Here is a 21,390-nt window from a genome sequence, read left to right as displayed (position 1 = left end):
CTCATTCGCACGAAGCGGCGCAATTCTCGTGCGAAGCGCGTCACTGGTGTCGGCAATGCTCCATCAACTTCTTTCGCGCTGGACCAGTAAACAGACACAACTCTTGATAAAATGTGTTGGGTTACTTTTTTTCTCCTCCTTTGCAGTACGTCAAATCACTGTGAGTGTCATATTCGCTCCTCGGCCTACCAGCACACTGCTAACAAAAAAGAAAAGGAAAGAGATAGGCAGAAGTTGGCACATTACCCCGTAGACATGCGTCCGAAGTAAAAGATGATGTCGTAATAGCGGCTTCTAGAAGTTCGTATAGCAATGCTTGTTTCCTGCTAGCGCTGTGACTCGAGCGTAAATGGCGTTGCCTCAGATCTGCTTTCAGCGTTCATCCGGCATACGCGCTGATATAGCGTCTGTAAACCGCCTGCAGGCTGGTTATGCACGAGGCAAGTTGTGAGGCACTGTAACTTGGACTTCAGAAGCGATACTTGAGACAAACTAGTTTACGCCTCAAAGCTTAATCTCACTACAAGCCATATAGGCCCGGCATTAATTTCTACTTTCGCAGGTTTCTGGTGCACCATATTGCTTTTTACGTTTCGTATCAATCAAAATTCGGTCGCCGCGATCAAAGTAGAGCCCGCTACCTCGTGCATATATAGTACCGCATGTGTTTGGAGTCAGTTGTTGGCATGGTATAACGGTCGAGGTGGAATGATATATGTATACGGTAAGCTAGAGCGCTCAGTTAAGGGCGCATGCGCGCAAAACACGGGTCAAGCTGCAACGCCTAACGGTGATCGGTAAGAACATATGCAAGGTTGTGAAACGCTCTAATCTCATTTTATGCAGATTTAGAGCAACGCAATAAAAAGCCCAATACCAGGTTTCAGTGAGAAGCTCGGTTACGAGCGAACAGGAACACGCCGTGTTGTACAGCTGATTTGGAGTCCTGTGTAGGTAATCCTAGCGGAATGGAAAAGCGACCACAACGCAACACGATATGGCTAAATCAGGGGCACGGCGACGAAGGCCTATAACGAACCCAGTGAGACTGATGAGATAGCTCTTGTGCGTCAGGTACTGGTTAATAACTTAAAATGTACATAAACCATCCAAATGGAGTGGATGATAGACCGTTTCTAAGACTGAAGCCTGGTTTAAACGTTGCAAAGAGATGTCTAAAATGGACGACTGGATCGAAAGCATCGTGACTGCCCCAGGAGTGAGAAGTTCTTGTTGAGAAGCCGCCTTTTCGTGAAGCAGTTTATCTTCATCCTCGATACAAAATCACGTAATTGGCTATGGTGGGGAAAGAAGCCGAGGCTACACATCATCTGCTCAGTGTGTAGAATGGCTTCTTGGAGTCATCGGAGGCGATCAGGTGTATCCACAAGTCGATGCCAAAATCTTTCGCTAGAAGCTGACTTGCTGCCAACATACTCTAGGCCTTCTTGATGGCAACACAAGACGACGGCCTGCTATAGCAGCGAGTAAACGTTCGCTGAACTTCAGATGATTAGACATCCATATCAAGGAATTGTGGTCAAGCGCATTTTTAAAGGCAAGTTGCTATGAAAATAATGATTTGTTTTGGTTCGCAAATCATTAAATACTCCTTAATAATCAATACATTTGCAGATCTGCCCTCTGGAGCCTCGTAGATTTCTACCATTGACGTCGTTGCTAACATCAAAACGCTCCTGATTTATTTTCAATGGCAGTCGTAACTACATGATGCGAGCGAAGGACCAACTTTTGTAAAATAAGGATTTTGAAACGCAATGGAACATTAGACCATTGCCTTCAATATTTCTGTAACGGTGTCTAGCAATGTCCCGCAGTTGCCTGGCAAACAAAATTAACGTCCAAAAAATCTGGACTTAACATTGTAAGCGGTACCGTGTAAAGATTCAAGTACTGGACTTTTGGGAAGATGGAGACGCCAGTGCGCCTGCAGTTTCTTTGCCACGAGAGTACTTGTGATGTCGACCACCTACGAAAGTGTTTCGAGGCCTGAAATGCAAACAAGTCTGCATATACCGAACGAAATAAAGCCGGGTTCGATCCCCGGATTAGCACAAATTTTCCTTTAACTACGAAGTTTCTGAGAAAACTGTACAGCTTTACTTTGTAGCCGTATGGCTGCGCTCGGGTGGATGTCAATGAGTAATTACTCCGTTATTACAAATCTACTCCACCTTGGGGATTCCCCTAAATATTCGACCAAAACCATTCCCACTTCGAGTTATTGATCAATTCACTCTCGCCGTACCATCTATCTTCTGACCGTCCTGGTTAGCTCAGTTAGTAGAGCGACTGCCCCGGAAAGGTGGTGGTCCCGGGTTCGATCCCCGGATCAGAACGAATTTTTCTTTACGAAATTTCTGAGAAAGCTGTATAGCTTTCCTTTGTAACTGTATGGCTGCGCTCGGGTGGATGTCAATGAGTAATTACTCCCTTATTCTAAACCTACTTCACCTTGGGGATTTCCCTAAATATTCGACCTAAATTTTATCGAATTATTTGTATCGGACGGTAAGAATATACCTTTGAAAAAATTTCACGCTAAAGAATGACCCAGCTTGCGTTGAGGGACATTTGGTGTGACGTGCTCCTGAAAGCGATGCTTCTCCTAACTGCGGTAGATGGGTCGGCTACTTGGCAGCGCTAGAGTAGTGAACATGGGAAGTGCATGAAAGCAACCCGCTGGTTTCTTATACCTAATTTTCGTGCCACATCGCCACCGTTCAGTAAAGCTAACCTAACCTAGTGGGGGCCATTGGCTCGTATGTTCCTGTTACTTGTACTTCGCTGCTGAAGGCGTTACGGAAACTAACTGCGCCTAAACTTTAATCACAATCTCTTTTTCATCGTATCACAGGAATGGACATTTATCAGGTAGTAGCTAGCTGCAGAGCACCGCCCGCTGCAGCTTCGATATACATCGAGCTATTCGTGACCTCTATCGTGTTCTAGATACAGTAAGGAACGTGGAATATTCAGAACCTTGGCGACGTAAAACGTCAAATATATACAGTTCCTTTTTAAAACACGCAGTAGGCCTTTCCAGCACACCTGTAAATCAATAATCTTCACAAGAAAAAAACAACAGTCCCTCTTTCTCAGGAGGTATGCGAAATGCTGACTGTGCAGAACGAGACGCATTGCATGTGACAGGGTCGAACATGGTAAGCCGTATGTAATTCAGTGCTGTTTTCGCTTTTGTTTGTTTTAAAACAAACTGGAATTTAAATGTCAAACACCCTGTATACAAGGTGTTCAAGACCAGACTTGAGTATTTTTTTTTTGTTACTCAAATGATTAGCAATGAACGAAAACTCTTTTGTAGACGTAGGTTATGTAATCAGGCGGCCAAGGAGTAAGGGAACTGGAAAGCCTGGCAAGGCGATCCACCAATGATTGGGCTTTGACTTAACTCGGGTATACAGTACATCGGTTGCATTTGAAAGCTGCGCTCACAATGGAAAACATAGTTAAGTGCACCTAATTGCTCCAGATGTACAATAAAGCGTTGTGCATCTAGACTGAACGTAGTTTTAAATGAAATATTTCAAACAAAAAATTGCGAGAGCACTGTAGAATCTGCTCTGGAGAAATATGAAAGCCTGAGCGTTGATGCTGCACACGGTACATGGCACGCCTCTTGTATATAGTTTTTGCTAGCAAGGCCAGGGCTGGTGCCGCTCAGTGGAAATTTTCTTTCCTTGTCCCGATGTCAGTGCACATTAGATTCCCAGGTGGTCAATATTACCCCGCAGCCCTCCACTGTGGCGCCCTTTTCTCTCTTTCTACTTCCACTCCGAGCGGAGAGGCGCCCGTGTGCTGTCCGTCACACTTCTTTCTGTGGACACCTGAACCGTAGAAGAAGAGAGGAAGGCGGGAGTGAATGTGGAAAGGAGAGCCATAGTGGAGGCGTACGTAGTAATTTCGACCACCTGGGGATCTTTACGTGCACTGACGTCGTACAGCACACTGATGCCTCTTCGCTTCGGCTCCATCGAAACGAAGCCGCCGGCGGTCGAGATCGAACCCGGGTACTCCTGAACAGTAGTCGGGCGTTTTAACCACTGCGCCACGACGGTGGGGCACCAGCTGTGCGATCAGAGCTCAGATTGCACCTACGCCATGTCAACAAGGCTCTAGCTCTCTTTACCTCTCTCTTTCTCTCTCTCTCTCTCTGATGGTCGTGCGTGCCATGGTTGCCAGTAGAACAGCAATGACGTCACTTGTATAAGCGAAGCGGTTTGTTTGTTGGCTCGCGTAGCCCGTATAATGGCATGGCATCTCATCCCGTTGGCACCGCATCGTGCACGAAGAAAGGTGGCACTGTTTTTGTCGGCGGCTGAACCAGGGTACCCGGATTAGAACCCGACTGCGGCGGCCATGTTTGGTGGCGGCGAAACGCAAAGGCGTTCGTGTGCTGTGCGACGTCCAGTGCACATTAAAGATCCCCAGGGTGTCGAAATTGTTCGATAGCCCTTCACTGCGGCACCTCTATATCTCCTCCTTCTTTCATTCCCACCTTCCTTCCTTTCCATACGGCGCGGGTTAGCTGTTCACAGAAAAGTGCGAGAGCTACTGCGCCTTTCATTTGTTATAAATCAATTTAAAACGTTGACCTCCTTCATTGTTAGTGGGAAGATTCCGAACGTCAAGTCCTACGGATTTCCTTCGACGCCCTTGGAGAAAAAGCAGCCAGAGCGATTGATCAGAGCAATACAACGAGCCAGGTAAACAAGGGCCCATTTCATTTTCTTGGGACGGCCGTTATATAGAAATGAGCCCAACCAGCTGAACATCCGCAAAACATTGTGCTGAGTCTGGGAACCAATATTATTCGATATCATGAAGTGTGCATAACGCATGAATTCAGTTTAATAAACCCTGTCCTAATTGTCAATCCAACATCTTTAACTGTAGCTGTGTTGCAAGAATCTAACGCTAGACGAACTGCGTGAAATAAAGGAGGATATGACATTATGGCAGAAAATTCCATTATGACATGGCTGTTAGTCCCTTAAAAATACTTGAAATAGTATCCTTCAAGCCTAGGGATGTTCAGCGAGGACTTTTTCTTATCTCTTGACTATTATGCTCAAACCTTGTTTTGTATCAAAACAAATGCGTGTCATCAACATTTCAAACACACATTATAATACTCACCTGTGTGAAATATGGGTGAAATTGTGTTAGAGTGAACTTTACATTTACATTGTGAATGTATTTTACATAACCAACTTACTGATCAGCATCAATAAGTTTCGAATCCTTGGCAGAAAAGGGACCACTTGATTTCGACGGCACAAGTCGTGCCGCCGGTTTTGAACACACCATCTGGGCTGCAGCATAAGCAGGGTTGTTTTGGGTGTGTAACCAGTCCAACCTGCGAGAGAAAAATGGAAAGATGTAGGAAACGCGTCAGTATTCTTGAATATATAAGAAATTATTACCTCAAGAATTGAAAGTCGAGCTCCTTTAATTCTTGTTGCGCCTTTTGTATACTAAGAGCAATGGAGAAACGGACGAGAACCCGGCAGATGTAAGTAGTGAGAGCTAACGCTCTTAAATCCTGGCTCTTCCTTTGACATCTGCTCGACCCGACGCAGACAAAGTCCGCTGCGTGTTATCACCTCGCGAAAATTATATCGAGTACAAAGGTAAAGACACGGAGCTCCTCGACTAACAACTCCAAAGGTACAGTCGTGAGTAAAAGTGTTATACAACGCGCAGCCGATGGCGGAGCTCAGACGGCTGGATAGAATATAGGCTCGAGCGTCCCCTTTGAAACGTTGTCACCATGCTCGGCTTCTTTTTTTAATAACGTTGTTTATTGTCACAGGGCATAACGGAATATGTAAAAATTAAAGGGGGTATTAAATGAAAGAAAAAAGGTTAGCTGTTTTAATAAAGTCCAAGAGAGAGCGATCATAAGGCCCTTGCTTCCAAGCAATGTACGATGATGAGTTGTTAGGCGAAAGGCCCACTGCCGTCAGGTGCCGAATTCTCGTCGGCTTCAGTGCCGGGCAAACCCCCAACAAGTGGTGAATGTCTGCCTCGTGATCTGGTGACTTGCAGACAGGACATCCTGGACGTTGATATAAATATTGATATTGCGGCTATGTTCGTGTCACCGCAGGTGTGAGGGCAACCCCGACCCGGATCCTCCGTAGCGCAACCTCCTCAGCGCGAGTAAGACCGCTGGGGAGGGTTATCGCTTTGTTTCCTCCAAAAATATTGCCGCGAGCCTTTATTTTCAACAGCTGCCAGTATGCAGCCTTATCACTGTGATTGCAGCGAAGGGACCGACGTTGCGCTCTTTATTCATGCTCGGTATCGAGAAACGCGCCTTTATCACTTTCTTTGTAGTGTGGGATGCGCCGAGATTAGTCTGGAATGATCGCAGGCGAGCACAACTGTTTCCACATTACTCCGTACTTTTCCAGAATCCCTTTGCTGGAATGTCTGGATGTTTCTGCGCCTACATTAACTTGAGCACTGCCGAATTGAACGGGCACTCATCGTTCGATGACCGACGAGCACGCTTGCTGCTATCGCCGCCGTCGAGTTGCTTAGTTCTTTTGCAATTCGCAGGTTATCCCAATTAGGAGTTTCTTTTATTGCAACGCTAGTATCTTAGTTTATCCTACACGGCATTGCCACTATCACGTGACAATACCTTGATCATTATCGTTATCCTGTTTCATCATTTAAGTTACTAAATTTTATTTTTACACTTCTAACCTATACTAGTCTAGCCTTGGGTAGAATATCGCCCCTTGGATCCGATAAAAAGCGGACACAGCCCAAAGACGGATCCCGCTTTGTTCCCTCCTCAGCTGCAGATACGATGAACCAGCAAAAAAAAAAAAAAAAAATGAAGGAAAAAATGCGGTAGCAGCGTAGTCGATATCGTGTATGTGGTGTCAACATGGTGCTTGTTGGTGTTAACAATGCTCTTGCTCTTTTTGCTTTGTCATATAAAGATGTATGGATATTTTTTTGCGCACAAAATAGTGTTCAGGGCAAAGATTGTCGTATTTTATTGTGCACATAATGCTCTGTTCTAAATAAATAAAGAAAGAAGTAGGCGAGTGAAATTGTTTTGCAGACGGTTCGAAGAACTATATCAACTGCTTTAGAATAACGATCAGAATCTGTCCAAAACTGCAATAAATTTTAACAGTTTTGTTCGCGTATCTCAATAAATATTTTCGAGCTCGGAAAGCGGCTGATAACGGCTCATTATGCTTCGCCCGGTCGCCACATACGATGCGAACATGCGAAATTGTCTGATCGAATCAGGTACTCCAAACAAATCTGGTGTGAAAAATACTGACGACCAAATGCAATTTTCGTACGAAACTTGAGTCGAAATGATTTAGTGGTTTAGCTGGAAGAATTGTACGGCGTTCTAAGGCGAGCTATAAGGGTGACCAGCGCGCATGCGCAGGTGAGGGGTCTACGTGAATCTGGTAATCGCCTTCTGGTCTTTGCGTTACTGATGTACTTGGAGTTGACGACATGGCAGCGCCCTTTCCTCCCGATTCGCTTTTAATTTGCCCAATCTTACCCTCGCATAAGGTTTCAAGTAACCAAAAGGTTTCGTTTTTCGATGAAAGTGCGAAGAAGCGTTTGTCATCGTCAAAAGCAACGATCCTGCGAGATCACGCGAGGACAAAGTGGCTACAGCAGTGTCTGTATCGCTTTACAGTGAAGGTTGGGCAGGAAAGGGTAGGTTATGGGCTTTTCTTTTTTTTTTGCGCCCTTTATCCCCGTCCCACGGACGGTAGGCTACCTCATTCAAACCCCCTTTCATCCCACCACACTCCTACTCCTACGGATGGAAGTGTCACAACCTTACGTCCTGTTCTTACAGGCGCTGCTGTGCTATGCACCAGGATCGCTACGTGCTTCAAACACGGGCCTGGCATTCAACCGCATCGCTGACCACCGCTCGCCGGAATCCACGTGGCATCTCGATATCAACCGACTTGAGCATGCGCAAGGACCATCGACAGCAACCGGAGTGGCATCGCCTACCCAGCGCACAGATTACATAAGGCCAGTCTACATCGAGCCATCCCGTGGGCACGGCGAAACATTACGGATGAGTGTTACAACCTTACGTCCTGTTCTTGCAGGTTAGTAGGTTTGGTAAATGCTATCGAAGCGATGATAGGTTTCTCATTGTTCTGCCGTGCCCCAAAGTGTGCATCGAACGTGCTATGAAATGTATATCTTTGCTCCTTATGCTGGCTGGGGATATTGAACTGAACCCTGAACCTAACCATGACGAAACAATGCGGCAAGAACTCCTGTCCGGTCAGAAGGTAATGCGTGAAGATATAAAGGAGATTAAGGCCACACAAATGTCTTTTTCAAAGCAACTAGATGATATGACCGCAAAAATTGTGCGGATGGAATACACATTAACGAAAGTAGACGAGCATGAAGCGAAAATAGAAGACTTAGGCGCAACGCTGAAAGGAATTCAGACCATCATCCAGTCGCAGCAGCAAAAGATCACAGATTTGGAAGATCATAATAGCAGAAATAATTTAATAACTTTTGGAATACCGGAACATGACCAAGAAACCAGTGATAAAAAAGTGTTTTGTGATGTCTTCGAACACAAACTTGGTGTAAAAGTAAAAACAGTGGAACGAATCCACAGGCTTGGCCGGAAGCGCGTCAACAGCACGCGGCCGATAATCATGCAGTTTTTTTTATTACAAAGAAAAAATGGAGATCATAAAAAATTGCAAGAAACTAAATGGTACTAACATATCAGTGTCAGGCGACTTTTCGTCGTCTACTTTACAAAAACGAAGAAAACTGTGGGAAAGTGCAAAACAATTGAAACGGACGGCGGATCGAATGTCTGGCTAGTACATGATAAGATTGTCATCGACAAGGAAACATACGTTTGGGATGACCAGAGATCGTGCAGATTAAAATTAGAAAGGAAAGATGCAAAGGATCAACGTTCTGAATGACAAAGCGCGAACAACACTCGCGATTTCACCTTGATAAATGTCAACGCTCGCAGTATCGTGAATAAAACACTAGAATTAGAACACCTTCTTTTTGATTTTAATTTTGGCATTGTAATAGTAACTGAAACGTGGTTACGACCAGATATCAGGGATTGCGAATTAATACCACCTAAATATAAAATTATTCGCAGAGGTCGAGACACGCGAGGTGGAGGCGTAGCCACAATTTTCAAGAAAGATATCCAAGTTAATGCCATTAGACGGCAGCCCCGACAACGAAAGTATATGGTGCAAAACTAACTTGTGTGGTGCACCCTGCATAATTGGAGCAGTTTACAGACCACCTAACGCTCCCATTGAGTTCCTAGAATCAATACATGACTTTCTCTGTAATAACGTCACTGAAAACACACGACTAATTATTGCGGGTGATTTCAATCTACCGGGTATACAATGGAATCTACTTGAAATAGGCAGCACTGCGAACACCAAACACTGCGAAGCCCTAATGAATATTGCATTCAGCAACGATCTGACACAATTAGTACAAGAAGCAACAAGGATTGGAGCAACCTCAGCATCTTTGTTAGACCTGATCTTCGTAAACAGTAAGATTGGTTGATGTAAAATTTTTGTCCATGACGGACTGAGTGACCATCAACTTGTTTTGCCGTGTGTAAAGGCGGCACTGCATGTGAAGAACAAGAAGAGACAATCCCGACTTGTAAATTACTTTTGTAGAGCTGACAATGTGAGCATTTTAGATTATTTAGAAATGTCTTGGTATAATTTTGACGGGGAGACTGACGTAAACTCGCTGTGGAATTACTTTAAGACTATTATGCATTACTGTTTGGAGAGTTTTGTTCCTAAACGCGAGAAAACGGTAAGAAAGCAAAACCCGTGAGTTAACCGAGAAATTATTCATATAAAGCGACAGCTAAAACGCAAAAGGAACAAGAAGGTACGAAACCGATCTGATGTATCGCAACATTCAAAGATATTCAAAGAGAAATTGCGGGCTGTAAAAGAAAAGTATTACTCCGAGACACTAGCTGGGTTTATGAAAGATTCTCCACAGCGATTTTGTCGTCGTATTGCTTCATCGAACGAAAACACTAACTACATTGTTGACTCTGGAGAAGTTACTGCTAGCTGCTCAGAGGTTGCTGATAGATACAATAAATTTTTTCCCTCAGTGTTTTATCCACCTGAAGCGTTGTCTCAAAACTTAAGTATGTCAAAGGATTGTACGTTTCCTACCACGCAGGACATTTTCTTATCTGAAGAAGGAATCCTGTCGCTTGTACTGAACATTGATCCGAAAAAAATCTGTCGGTTCAGACGGTATCTCTAATGAATTTTTGAGACGCTACGCGGAATGGGTCTCAAAATACTTATTAATTATATTTAAAGCATCGCTAGAACAACGCATACCTTACTGGTTGATGGCGAGAGTTATGCCGATTCATAAATCTGGTGATAAACAATGGTGATAAACACAGGGTTGAAAACTACAGACCAATATCGATAACCTGCACATGTAAAATTTTGGAACATATATCAAAAAGTTTGTATGCTCATTTTGGAGGCTCTAATATCTTTATCTCGAATCAGCATGGTTTTAGAAGGCGTCTGTCTACTGTTACTCAACTCCTAGAAACAATGCACGATTTTGCGAAAGCAATAGACGAACGTACCCAAATAGACGCTATATGTTTGGACCTGTCAAAAGCCTTTGACCGCGTTTTACATTCACATCTTCTAACAAAATTACTTAGTTCTGGCGTTCATATCAATGTTATCACACGGATCAAATCATATCTTGCTAACAGGAAGCAATATGTAGAAGTGAATGGCGCAAGATCAGGGATACTGCCTGTGACATCTGGAGTAACGCAGGGCTCTGTACTAAGCCCTGTCCTGTTCTTATGTTACATCAATGACATCACTGATGGACTCGACAAACGAATTACGGTGCGTTTATTCGCAGATGATTGCCTAATGTACTGCAAGATTTCAAGCCCTCAGGATCAGACCGCTCTGAATTTAGCCATAAAAAGGGTAAATGATTGGTGTGAAAAGTAGAGCATGAAAATAAACTACAATAAATCAGTGGGTACGAGAGTAACGAGGAAAAATAAGAACATTTTTCCCTTCAATTATGAGTTATATGAAAAAGTTATATCGCAAACTAGTCATTTTAAATATTTAGGCGTTACTATATCCCAAGATATAAATTGGAAAATTTACATTAACAACATTTGCAACTCAGCCGAAAGAAAGTTATGGTACTTAAGACGGAAATAAAAAAAATGCTCCTCCAAATGGGTAACTCAGAGCCTACCCAAGCTCAGTACGTCCCACATTAGAGTACGCTAGTATTATATGGGATCCGCATAGAAAGAACCAAACTTATAAAATCGAAAGAATTCAGAGGAGAGCAGCAAGATTTATCTTGTCCAAATACAAAAAAAAAAAAAAAAATAAACTGATTCAGTCACAGCCATGCTAAGAGACCCCCCAACATGGATATAAAGCTCCGCTTTAACCAAGCCATGCGAACGTGGCAGCGTGATCTATAGCAGGTGCGTGCCCCATCCGGCACCCGATTAAGAGGCCTGAAAGGTTGATTCCTATCCCCCCACCCCTTCTACCTCAAATGAGCAACGCGAGCTGACATGATCCTTCCAACATTTCATTGTCGCGTGGTCTCCTTACATCCCGCGTGCAACCCACCGACAAATCGGTGCTCGGCCGTGTCACCCGCCAAAGGTATGCCGGGGATTTTTCTCGCACAACTCCGACAACGCCGGATTCCCTTCGGAATAGTGCCTTTAACACTACCGCATTAGAATCATGCATGTCGGTGCTTCTCGAGCATCACTCTCGCGAAGACATCTTCATCGAGATCGACTAAGACGAAAAATTAGCTTCGTTAAAAATTGCTCGCAAATGGCAGAGTGAAGACAAGGAAATCTTTCCCCCTTCATTTAAACGGGTAGACGAAACAAATTTTTCTCACCCCCACCCCCACCCTTAACCGCTCCCCCACCCCTACATCCATGAAGCAACTTAGTTCTGCCGCAAGGTAAACGCCTACCGTAAGCAGAAATAAAGACGTAATAAAAAAAAAAAAACAAATTTTTCTTACTGCAGTTAGGCTTTATAATTATGCGTGATACATTAGTAACCATGCATCACCGCGGAACATTAGCCTACGTTTAGTGAATAATTTGCAATTGCATCTTTTTTTTTTTTTTTTTTTGTTCTGCCAGATACTTTCAGTTTTGGTTTCACGTTGCCAAACGAGGTGCTGACGAAACGAGCGAGTGTGAGATCACGTAACTCATGCAAAAGCTGCAATATACCCGCTGCTTTGTATTTTCAATTCAAGCGAACTTTTACGCTATCCTATTCAAAAGACCGGAATAACCCCGACTGGACGAAGAGCTAGTATATGATAGTTTTTGTGGGGCTCTCGCGATCCTATACTAACGAAAGACGTGGGAACCGTTGCTCGGCAACCTGAAACCGAAACTGAGACAGCGCGTCTGAACAAATGCAGTTATAAATTATTTACTGAGCGTAGCGAATTTCAGCAGTGTTTCATATTTACTGATGGTTCACGCATAATTCTAAAGAATGAATGTAGTAAGCAAATTTTGATATATCTACCCCTTCCAGACAGAAGGAACAGTATAGAAACGGGTCGCTTATAATGCTTGGGGCTGTGCGCCGAGAGTAAAGGAATGCGCAAACGGAATGAGGCTTCCAGGGGAAAGACCCGGAGGTTGGCTACCATATAAGGAGGAAGTTGTAAGAGGCTGCAGAAAGTGCAACCTGAGGTTGATGCTAAGCGAAGGAATGCAGAGGGACATGCGTTTGGAGAGTGACGAAGGCTACGGCGGAAGAGCGAAATGGTAAAGTGTGAGGTGGGAAGAGGCAGGGGGAGGGAGGAGGGGGGTAGTGCGGTTTCGGTGGAGACTGCTCGCGCTCATTATGCACCGGCTGACGGATAATATCACCCAGGGAGAATTGAGGCTCCCATTCACTGCAAAAAAACTGGCGTCGATGTTGTAGTTGGGCTCGTGACTGAAAAATCGCAAATATACCCCAGGTATTTGGGATCCGACAGGTCACATGGGTTTCAGGCATGCAGGGAGATTTCTACCCGACTGCTGCCAGATGGGTGGGTGAATGGGAATCGAGAGCCCGGGAGGCTTGCGAATCAGGCAAGAAACCGCTAAAACGTAAACGTAAAGAGCTCGGTTAATGCGTGGCTTTATATATACGAGTGTATACGTATATATATATATATATATATATATATATATATATATATATATATATATATATATATATATATATATATATATATATATATATATATGTGTGTGTGTGTGTGTGTGTGTGCGTGCGTGTGCGTGCGTGCGCGTGCGTGTGTGCGTGCGTGTGTGCGTGTGTGTGTGTGTGTGTGTGCGCGTGCGCGCGTGTGTGTGTGTGTGTGTGTGTGTGTGTGTGTGTGTGTGTGTGTGTGTGTGTGTGTGTGTGTGTGTGTGTGTGTGTGTGTGTGTGTGTGTGTGTGTGTGTGTGTGTGTGTGTGTGTGTGTGTGTGTGTGTGTGTGTGTGTGTGTGTGTGTGTGTGTGTGTGTGTGTGTGTGTGTGTGTGTGTGTGTGTGTGTGTGTGTGTGTGTGTGTGTGTGTGTGTGTGTGTGTGTGTGTGTGTGTGTGTGTGTGTGTGTGTGTGTGTGTGTGTGTGTGTGTGTGTGTGTGTGTGTGTGTGTGTGTGTGTGTGTGTGTGTGTGTGTGTGTGTGTGTGTGTGTGTGTGTGTGTGTGTGTGTGTGTGTGTGTGTGTGTGTGTGTGTGTGTGTGTGTGTGTGTGTGTGTGTGTGTGTGTGTGTGTGTGTGTGTGTGTGTGTGTGTGTGTGTGTGTGTGTGTGTGTGTGTGTGTGTGTGTGTGTGTGTGTGTGTGTGTGTGTGTGTGTGTGTGTGTGTGTGTGTGTGTGTGTGTGTGTGTGTGTGTGTGTGTGTGTGTGTGTGTGTGTGTGTGTGTGTGTGTGTGTGTGTGTGTGTGTGTGTGTGTGTAACGGCCCCTGGGCCAACAGTATAAATAAATAAATAATACACGCCACGGCATGGTTAGGGTAGCATGGTGCGCCTCTTCCCCTTTCCTGCCCAGCTTCAGCTGACGAGCCATGAGAAGCTGTCAGCTTTTGGCACGCGATCAGCAGCCTCGTCGACTCCAACGAGGACGGCTTCATTCCCGTCTCCAGGAGGAAGTGCGACCGGCCGTAAGCTCGTATCGAACACTAGCGCACGGCATCGGCTAGCAGATCGCGAACCGCTCGGAAGACCAAGCTGCAGTGAACTATAGAATAACCAAGCGGCGGAATGAGCGCGGTGATCGCAGCGCCTCCCTCAAACGCTTCAGCAAAGGCACATTTTTAATACGTGTAGCAAAAAAAAAGTGCATCTAATCGATTTCCTTTGGCAAGCATTAGTTATTTGTTGTGAGCGCATAACGAACTCCAGAAGCGAAATTTTGCTATGTATCGGGTGCTCAGGCTATTCTCATCAACCTGAGCATAACACATGTCTATTAAAACCCTACAATGTTCTCGCAATGAAAAGGTGTCCCAGAATAATCGACCTGTATTTTACTAAAGCAAATAATCGCCTTACCAGCTGGAAAGAGTCTAGCAATAAATTGGTTGTGGTTTAGCTGTGGTTAACTCTAGTTGAATTGCGAAAGCAACAGCGGGAGCTTCTTTTGCCTGCTACATTATTCCCATATCACGCCCTATCAGTGTAAGGTGCTACATTATTGGGGACACTTAAGTTCATTCTTTAAGAGTATGACGCGAGATCGTAAGCTACCAGCCCACATATAAAGTCACGCTTCAACCAAGCCGTATGGACGTGCCTGCGTGTCGTAGGGGCAACGAGAATGCAAACGGTTCTGGCAGGCTGATTCTGATATCACCATCCCATGTTAAAGGAGCGGCCCGAGATGGCAGCTCCTGCCCGTGGCATAGGGGTAACGTGAATTCAAATGTCATGGCAGGCTGATTTTTTAATGAGGAGACCGTAGCTACGCTTCTTCACGGCGTAGCTGCGGCCACCGAGACCTCGATGTGTGCTCCTCTGCCCGCGGAGCGCACATCTGACGAGAGCGAACGGCCGCGGCACGGCACCGACTGCGGCTGCGGCCACGGCAGACGCGGCGAGCTAAAACATGGCGAAAAAAAAAAAAAAAAAAAAAAAGTGGTGCTATGACTAAATATCATCAGCAGTTAACTGGTCACGACAGTTCTCGTCAAATGAAGTATTATTCTGCCTTCTAATATTCCAACTATGGCTGTGGGTGGCATGTCCGTTTGCATGCTACCTTTTTCCTCTTCTAGCTATTTGCAAATATTTTTGTGGCTGAAACGCGCGTCTCGTACGACAGCTGAATATGAGCTTGCCATTGGAAAACGGCGAAATGGAACCGACATTTGCACTCTGTATAAAACGCTTAGAATGCGAGTGTTGTGAAAGGTTATACGTTTGTTTCTTGGTATCCCACTTGCTGTATCTAATTATATTGCTCTTCCACGTCAATAAACGAATAAAAAATCAAAGCAGAGGCTCAGCGCCATCTTTTTCGGCGGTCATGTGAGATTCAAAAGTTCTTGCCTTCTGCGCGAGATTTAAATCTCACGCGTCCATCCAAAAAAGATGGCGCAGAGTCCCTGCCTTGATTTTTTATTCATTTAGTGACGTGAGATGGGCAATATAACAAGATAAAGCAAGTCGTATTACTCTCCCACGTGCTCATTGAATCGCGTTTTTCTCTAAATCTTCAACAGGAACGCTCCGATATTGCAAGATGTGAACTTATCATCAGCAAATTCGATCCCGCATCCTTGGGCACAGTAAGCGAGAGCCCTAACAGGTGCCACCCCGGCGGGACCAGAAGCAGCTCTTCGTAATCGCTTTCGTTTAATAGCAGACAAAGAAATCAAGCTGTTCCATTAACAATAATGCGCATCTGAAGAAGTATAATGTAAATGCATAAACTAAATATTTATTCGCCAAAATACTTAGTAAAGCTTTAATTAATAATCAGTATAGATTTTTTAATATAGGAGCGTTCTTGTTGATGATATATGAAAGAACGCGATGCAATAGCACGTGGGCGAGCCATACCACCGGCTCTAGGTAGTTGTATGGCTCCCCTACGTCACTAAAGGAATAAAAAATCAAGTGTGGGACTCGGCTCCATGTGTGGGGGCGGCCGCGGGAGATTCAAAATCGCGCGCAGAAGGCAAGAACTTTTGAATCTCGCGCGGCCGTCCAAAAAAGATGGAGCCCAAAAAAGTGGTTTATAGAACAAAGGAGGATAAACGTAATTCGGTTGTGCCCGGCTCTAGCCGTTGTAGAGATAATCGTATAGCTCGTCGGCTGGAAGTGGTGTGTTTTCAAAGCCCACGGTTAATCTGAACGTATAGTTTTTAACGAGTTCGAAAACGCAAGACTATGAAATGCTTTTAGATAGTTGTTTTAATGCTGGCACAAAAATCCGGAGGGCTCCGGCTTTCGTAGCTAAGAATACTGGTATGAGCTCGCAATAATATTTTTGGACAGAAAAAGCAAGTTCGTGATCTTAGCACAGTGTTATGCGGCAAGAAACGAGACAGCCCTGCACCCAATAATTTCTCGCTAAGTGGCATAAAAACATTATTGGGGGACACTTAAGCTCCGCCTTTAAGGGTACGACGCGATAGCGTTAATGGAAACTTCGAAACTGGAAACTTGTGTCCTAGATCGTCGCCGCTGCTGCCAAGTTTGTGCTTTGCTTTTGTGTGTACTCTATTTTTTTATTTCCTTGAAATGTCAAAAAACGACTTGTTGAAACTGCAGGAGGATCTTAAGCAGGAGCTTAAAACGTCGCGAGAAGCTTTTGAACGAAGCATGCGCAATGAAACCCGGTTACTTCGAAACGAGCAAACAGAAATGATTAAGAGTATTGACCACGAACATGCTGAAATTGAGGACTTAAAGAAGCAACTAGAAGATGAAGAGGCAAAAAGTTCTAAGCTGGAGCAAGTAAATGATGAACTGCGCCTGAAATACGATGCACTTGAAAAGGACACTAATGAACTTGAAAGGAAGGTGAATCAAGGAGAACAGTACTCCCGAAGGTGTAATATTGAAATTAAAGGTGTCCTGCAGCAGGACGAGGAAAATGCCGTGAGTCTTGCGACTAACCTTGGAAATGTTATTCATGAGCCTATCACAGAGTCTGATGTAGAGCGTTGCCACCGTGTGCCTACCCGCAACTCAGAGAGCCCCAACCTTATTGTTCAGTTTAAATCCCTTGTTAAACTGGACGTAGTACTACAGAAGGCGAAAATGGTGCGTCTCACAAACAAGGATATCGGCACAGATTGCCTATCAACGACACCGATCTTTGTGAACGAACACTTAACGCAGGACAAGAAAAGGCTCCTGGGCGCTGCCATAGCAAAAAAGAAGGAAGTCTCATGGAAACATGTGTGGACAAATAACGGCACTATTCTGGGCCGCCAAACTGACGTCTCCTCCATAGTACAAATTCACTCGCGAGCAGATTTGTCCAAAATGACGGCAGAAATACCGCACAGCGACATATGTTGAAGTACCTCCGCTCAGGCTCTCAATGGAAGAAACACCACTCTTCACACCATCGCAACTCAGCGCATATTTCTTACGAAACACAGACAAATACTGCCAGATCTTACATCTAAATATGCAATCGGCTGTTAACAAAGCTGACCAACTAACATACTTTTTAGACAGCCTCGCCAGTCCTTTCGATGTTACTTTACTAACCGAAACGTGGTATCGCTCAGATAGTGACGTCATCCGCCTTCCTGGGTACAGATCATTTTTTCTTAATCGTGTTAAGAACCGGGGCGGAGGCGTAGCAGCACTGATAAAAGAAAAGTATTCTTCTGATGTCTTATCCGATCACTGCATAACTGACGAGAACATAGAAATGCTGACAGTTACATCTGGCTGCCACGCTTTCTGTGTAGTTTATCGACCCCCACATGGTAATATAGCCCAGTTTCTTTATAGCTTCGAGCGTGAGTTATCTTTTCTTTCTGAAAATTTCCTTACTTGTATCGGGGGTGATTTTAACATAGATATGAGCACGAAAAGCTCAGTGCAAGAAAAAATGCTAACCGCCATACAAATAGCTGGTTTCCAAAATGTGATTCACGGGCCTACACCTGTCACTTCCCATTCATCTTCTTCTTTAGATCTTCTCATTATCAATCATGAAAACGCGTTTCTTGCCGGTCGCATTGCAACCGACATAGTGACCACCTTCCTATTTTCGTTCTCCTTCCTAAAGAAGAAGGAAGGAGAACGCCTCTAGAAAATCGCCGCCAAGTTTCGCTTCTGTGCTTGTTACACAAGTATGTGTATACGGATAGGCCTTCGCCGCTGCCACTAAGCAATCCACTGCGCACGTCTAGACGCTTGCACAATCATCTTAGTTTTTCTCGCATCTTTGGCCGTACGAAAGCTTTCAACTCATCTGCACTTCCTCGCGCCATTTCACTCTGGAATGATCTTCCTGATTCAATTGCATCGATAAATAGTCCTGCTTCATTCCGTGAGAAAGTGTTAAGTTTGTATTGCTAGTTCAATGTACCTATGTTATACTATTATCATGTTGTCTTTCTTTCTAAATGTTTTCTCTCATATTTTTATATGCATCTGCATGTACTCTATTCTGTAGCGACCATGTATAATTACGTTGGGAATTCTGTTATGTTTGAAATTATGTAATACCTAGTGTCTGCTCCTTGTTTACAGCCATTAACCTTGATATTGTAACCCCCCTTACACAATGCCCTTCGGGGCCTGTAAGGTTCAATAAATAAATAAATAAATAAATAAATAAATAAATAAATAAATAAATAAATAAATAAATAAATAAATAAATAAATAAATAAATAAAACCCAAACATAAGCCTGCTGTGTCTGTCGGCAGCTCGTTTCCCAAAGCCGCCTCGATCAATTGAGCAATCGTATTTCACTTGTGAATTGGAATCCTGTTTTCCAGAAGACAGCACCCGATGATGCATATGAGCAATTCCTTCAGCTCTTTCTCCCAATCTATAATGATTGTTTTCCTATTGTCAAGATAGTTCCCTCAAAAAAGGCACGAAAACCATGGATGACTCCTCGCCTAGTACGATTGGTAAGAAAGAAACACAAGTTGTTTGCAACTTTCATAAAGAGTAAAGCTCCCGAAGTCTTAGCCAGTTATAAATCCCTGCGAAACCGCTTAAACTATGAAATTAGATCATCTCGTACCGCTTATTATAATGATTTGTTCAATATACACTTCTCCTATAATTCCCTAAAGAAAAGTGGAGACGGCTAAACATCCTTCTAAATCGAAATAACCAACCTCAGGATCTTATGAGCCTAGTAATTAATGGCAAGGAAATAGGCGGCTTGTCCCTCGCTAATGCCTTTAATAAGTATTTCTCTGAAGTTGGAAACAGTGTTCATAACCCAGGAATTTTTCGGTACATGGGCGACAGTCTAGGGGAATCTATGTTCTTGGAAGCAGCAGGTGAAGCTGAGGTTTATTCCGCGATTAAAAGCTTAAAGAACACGTCCAGTCTAGACTTCTGCAATATTCAGAGTAAACCTGTAAAATACGTCCTGCACTTGATAGTCCCTTGTCTCACTCATATATACAACGCTGCGCTAAGCACCGGACATTTTCCGGCTGCCATGCAGATAGCTAAAGTCGTGATTACGTATAAAAAAGGCGATAAAAATGATCTCGGAAATTACAGACCTATATCTATACTTCCAGTTTTTTCCAAGGGGTTAGAACGAATAATGTACCGACGTTACAACAACTTTTTATTGAAGCACTCCGTAATTGCCAACTGCCAATATGGTTTCACAAAACAAAGATCAGCTGAGCACGCATTACTGGATCAAAAAGAATACATATTAAATAACTTCGAAGATCAGCTTCTCACCTTGGGTATCTTCGTTGACTTTAGCAAAGCATTTTACAAGCTTAACCACGAAACTATGTTTAAGAAACTCGACCATTATGGCATACGTGGGCATGCCCTCTGTCTCATTAAATCATATTTCAGCGCTCGCTATCAGTATGTGCTTATAAATCAGTTCCCTTCTGCTATGGTTCCAATTAGAAATGGTGTACCCCAGGGCAGCCTTCTGGGATCTATTTTATTCAACATATATATCAATGACATATCCAACATAAGCAGTTTAGTTAAATACATCATATATGCAGATGACACAAGCTTGTTCTTCTCTTCGCGGGACATTAAAGAACTAACCTACAACGCAAATACAACTTTGGCGTCATTATCAGACTGGTCGTCGCTAAACTCATTAAAGATAAACAAGGAAAAAACTAAGGCTTTATTATTCCATCCAAAGGGGCAACACATAATCACTGTGCCAATCCTCTATTTAGCCAACGCTCCCATTGAGTATGTACAAACAAATACCTCACTTGGTGTCGTGTTTTCAGCCACTATGTCCTGGGATGCCCATGTGAGCAAAGTCTGCACAGCTCTCTCTAAATATGTCGGGATTATTGCACGGAATAAGTATATTCTTCCTGTCAAGACAAAGCTGCACCTTTACTACGCGTTCTTTTATTCCTATGTATCGTATTGCTTCCTTTTTTGGGGAAATACTACAGCTTCTAACATCCAGAAGATCCTAATTCTGCAGAAAAGAGTACTTTGTGTAATTTCCAACGTGCCATATGCTGCACAAACAAGTCCGATCTACCTGCAATACAAAATAATACCGATCAACAAAATGTTTGACTACAGGTTTGCATCCTTCTATAAAAAAAACAACGGCCAATAACAACACATTCTTTTCTAACATGGTGGTGCTTACACGACACCAAACGCCGTATACGACACGAAAAAGCCCTACCTACTCTTTACCGCGATGCCGAACAAATTACGGCATTTCTACACTAAAATATATACTCCCCAAGTATTTAAACACACCGTTTTATGACCAGTTGCAGAGTATGTCTTCCGCAGCTATTCGGAACACATTTCTTGAATAAATTGATTGTACTGTGCTTCTGCAAACATGTATTGAATTGTAACGCTATGTAACCACTATGTTTCTTTTCCCTTTCTTTTTCTTTTTCTGTCTTTTTATTCCTGAACGTCCGATGTACCCTGATAATTTTGAGTGTATGCGTCTTTTACCTTCTATTCCTTCCGTGTGTAACAAGTGTATATCAATCTCGCCCTTTCAATCGCTACAAAACTGCCTCTTTGTAGGGGTGGCGAGGCTTGTCAAGCG

The 21,390-nt window shown here is 43.8% G+C and overlaps 1 protein-coding gene and 1 pseudogene across 1 annotated transcript; both read left to right on the top strand.

Annotated features, from left to right (window-relative positions):
• Positions 1 to 17,016: 17,016 nt before the first annotated feature.
• LOC146206279 (uncharacterized) lies at positions 17,017 to 17,679 on the top strand. The gene has a single exon (XM_084608707.1). The coding sequence runs from the start codon at positions 17,017 to 17,019 to the stop codon at positions 17,677 to 17,679; it is 663 nt and encodes a 220-aa protein (XP_084464833.1).
• A 2,808-nt stretch (positions 17,680 to 20,487) lies between these two features.
• LOC146206278 (uncharacterized) lies at positions 20,488 to 21,246 on the top strand (annotated as a pseudogene).
• Positions 21,247 to 21,390: the final 144 nt, after the last annotated feature.

Source organism: Amblyomma maculatum, chromosome 1, assembly GCF_055883805.1.
Source record: "Amblyomma maculatum isolate TAMU_Amacu chromosome 1, ASM5588380v1, whole genome shotgun sequence".
Lineage (NCBI taxonomy): Eukaryota > Metazoa > Arthropoda > Arachnida > Ixodida > Ixodidae > Amblyomma > Amblyomma maculatum.
This window is presented reverse-complemented; position numbering and strand designations above follow the sequence as displayed.

What these genes read in the sequence shown, in the direction of transcription:
- LOC146206279 (XM_084608707.1), top strand. Translation starts at nt 17,017, where the DNA reads ATGATTAAGAGTATTGACCACGAACATGCTGAAATTGAGGACTTAAAG.